This window comes from Hipposideros armiger, unplaced genomic scaffold (assembly GCF_001890085.2).
Source record: "Hipposideros armiger isolate ML-2016 unplaced genomic scaffold, ASM189008v1 scaffold_901, whole genome shotgun sequence".
NCBI classification, from domain to species: domain Eukaryota; kingdom Metazoa; phylum Chordata; class Mammalia; order Chiroptera; family Hipposideridae; genus Hipposideros; species Hipposideros armiger.
Window position 1 is genome coordinate 292,347 of NW_017732251.1, and position 2,288 is coordinate 294,634.

Here is a 2,288-nt window from a genome sequence, read left to right on the forward strand (position 1 = left end):
GTTGAATAATACTGTATGTCAACTATAATTATATATATACATATAGTCTCAGGACATGGAGTAGAGAGTGGGAATGGATTCAATGCAATTGTAATAGATAAGCATGATATCGGGGGTGGGAGGGCAATAGATGGGGGGAGGGGGGTTGTTACCTGGTGAGGGTGAAAAGGGTAACTATTGTATTGTTCTGTACACCTGAAAGTAACAATAAAAAAAATTTTTAAAAAAAGAGAAATAGGGAAAAAAAAAGAATTACTCATGTTTATGTATTGGGTTGTCAGAAAAGTCATGACTCATGTTTGCAATAGATGGCACTAGTTCATTTTTGGAAGTACTAGAGTCATTCACATCTATGTTATTTCTGTGTCATTTGACAGCTGACAGTTCTAGCTTCATTCTTAAAAAAATTGAGCGATTTGGTTGAGTTTTGGAGATTTTACAGCAAGTTGAAGATGGAAGACCAAACTGCATTTTTGCCATATTTTACTGTTTTACTTCCATAAAGGGAAGAACACGTATCAAGCTTGTGAAAAGTTGCATAAAGTTTACGGTGACAGTGCTCTCTCTACAAGAACGTCAGTGCCAACGATGGTTCATGAAATTTTGTGCTGGTGATTTTGATCTCAACCACACTCCTCAGTCAGGGGAGCCCACCAAGGTTGATGACGACAAAATAAAGATATTGATCAAGTCAAACCCATGTTACATGACACGAGAGATTGCAGAAACATTGAACATCCATCATTCACATGTTCACGACCACCTGAAGAAGCTGGGATACCTAAGCAAGCTTGATATTTAGGCTCCGCATGAACTCAAAGAAATTCATTTGACAGCACGTATAAACATCTGCAATATGCTCATTAAATGTGAGGAAAATGATCCTTTTTTGAAACGACTGATTACTGGTGATGAGAAGTGGATTGTTTATAACAATGTGGTGTGCAAACGATCTTGGTACCAACGTGATGATTCGCCTCAAACGACATCGAAAGCAGACGTTCATCAGGGAAAGCTTATGCTCTCAGTGTGGTAGGATTTTAAAGGTGTGTTTTTCGAGCTCCTACCAAGGAACTTAACAATCAATTCGAATGTGTACTGTTGGCAATTGGACAGTTTGAACGAATCCATCATCCAGAAATGTCCAGAGCTTGTTAATTGTAAAGGAGTTGTGTTCCATCACAACAACGCGAGAGCACACACAAGTTTGATCACCCATCAAAAATTATTGGAGCTTGGATGGGATGTGTTGCCACACCCACCATACTCGCCTGACCTTGTGCCGTCAGACTTCCACTTGTTTCACTGTCTTCAAAACTCCTTGCATGGGATAACATTTAATTCAGATGAGGCTGTAAATCAGCACCTTGTTTAGTTTTTTGCAAATAAAGACAGGTCTTTCTATGAACGACGAATTATGAAGCTCACTGAAAGATGGCAAAAGGTTATTGAACAAAACGGGCAATATATCATTGATTGATCTTTGTTCTTTATATAAATAATTGACCTTAGAAAAACATAGACAAAATACATCATGACACTTCCGACAACCCAATAGTACTGTACAGATATACTATAAGCACAGTAGACTGTGCTGTCAATATTTAAAAATATTAGTTAACTGCCAATTTATTGTCAGATTTGATGTATGTTTCATTACATTTTAACAAAATATATTAGTCAAATATGCTATTTAAATGTAATTATATACTAAATAAAGTTTGTCTTTTTCAGGATTCTGTTGGTATGTGCTACCCTTCAACAAAGAGTCATGAACAGACATTTTCTTACTTCATTGTCAATCCTATCAGACGTCATGTTCATGTTTTATATCACTGTTACGGTGTGGGCGAAATGACTTAACAATATTTTTTTAGATTCTCTATATTTACTATTTTTTATTTACCAATTTTTAATTTTAATACTAACATGTATACATATTAACCTGCAAAGTAATTGTTTAGATAGATAGAGACATAGATACATAAATACACATACAATTGCTTTGCAAGTTAACTCAAGTAAAATATGAAGAACCCACTTAGAGCAGAAGCAATCAAATGACAAGATGCCTGTCTTTAAATTTGTATGGAAAACTAACATAGGAACCAATTCCACCCCTAACATAATTTATACCAATACATTTGTAGAATTTTTGCAGAAAGTTACAAAGAACTAAAAATCTAGTTCATATTTGTTGCATTAAGGTTCAAGCGAGTCCTCAATTTTCCATGTATTTTATTTTAGAAGCTAATTAATTCTGGATGAAATTGTGGCAGAAAACTAAA

The 2,288-nt window shown here is 35.1% G+C and overlaps 1 protein-coding gene across 1 annotated transcript in view; it reads left to right on the forward strand.

Annotated features, from left to right (window-relative positions):
* Positions 1-2,288, forward strand: part of CFAP300 (cilia and flagella associated protein 300) — a 32,524-nt gene extending 30,236 nt beyond the window's left edge. Inside the window, exon 7 of the mRNA XM_019630324.1 lies at positions 1,735-2,288. Coding sequence (XP_019485869.1) covers positions 1,735-1,863 — 129 coding nt within the window. The 3' untranslated portion in view covers positions 1,864-2,288. The remainder of the gene's footprint in view (positions 1-1,734) is intronic.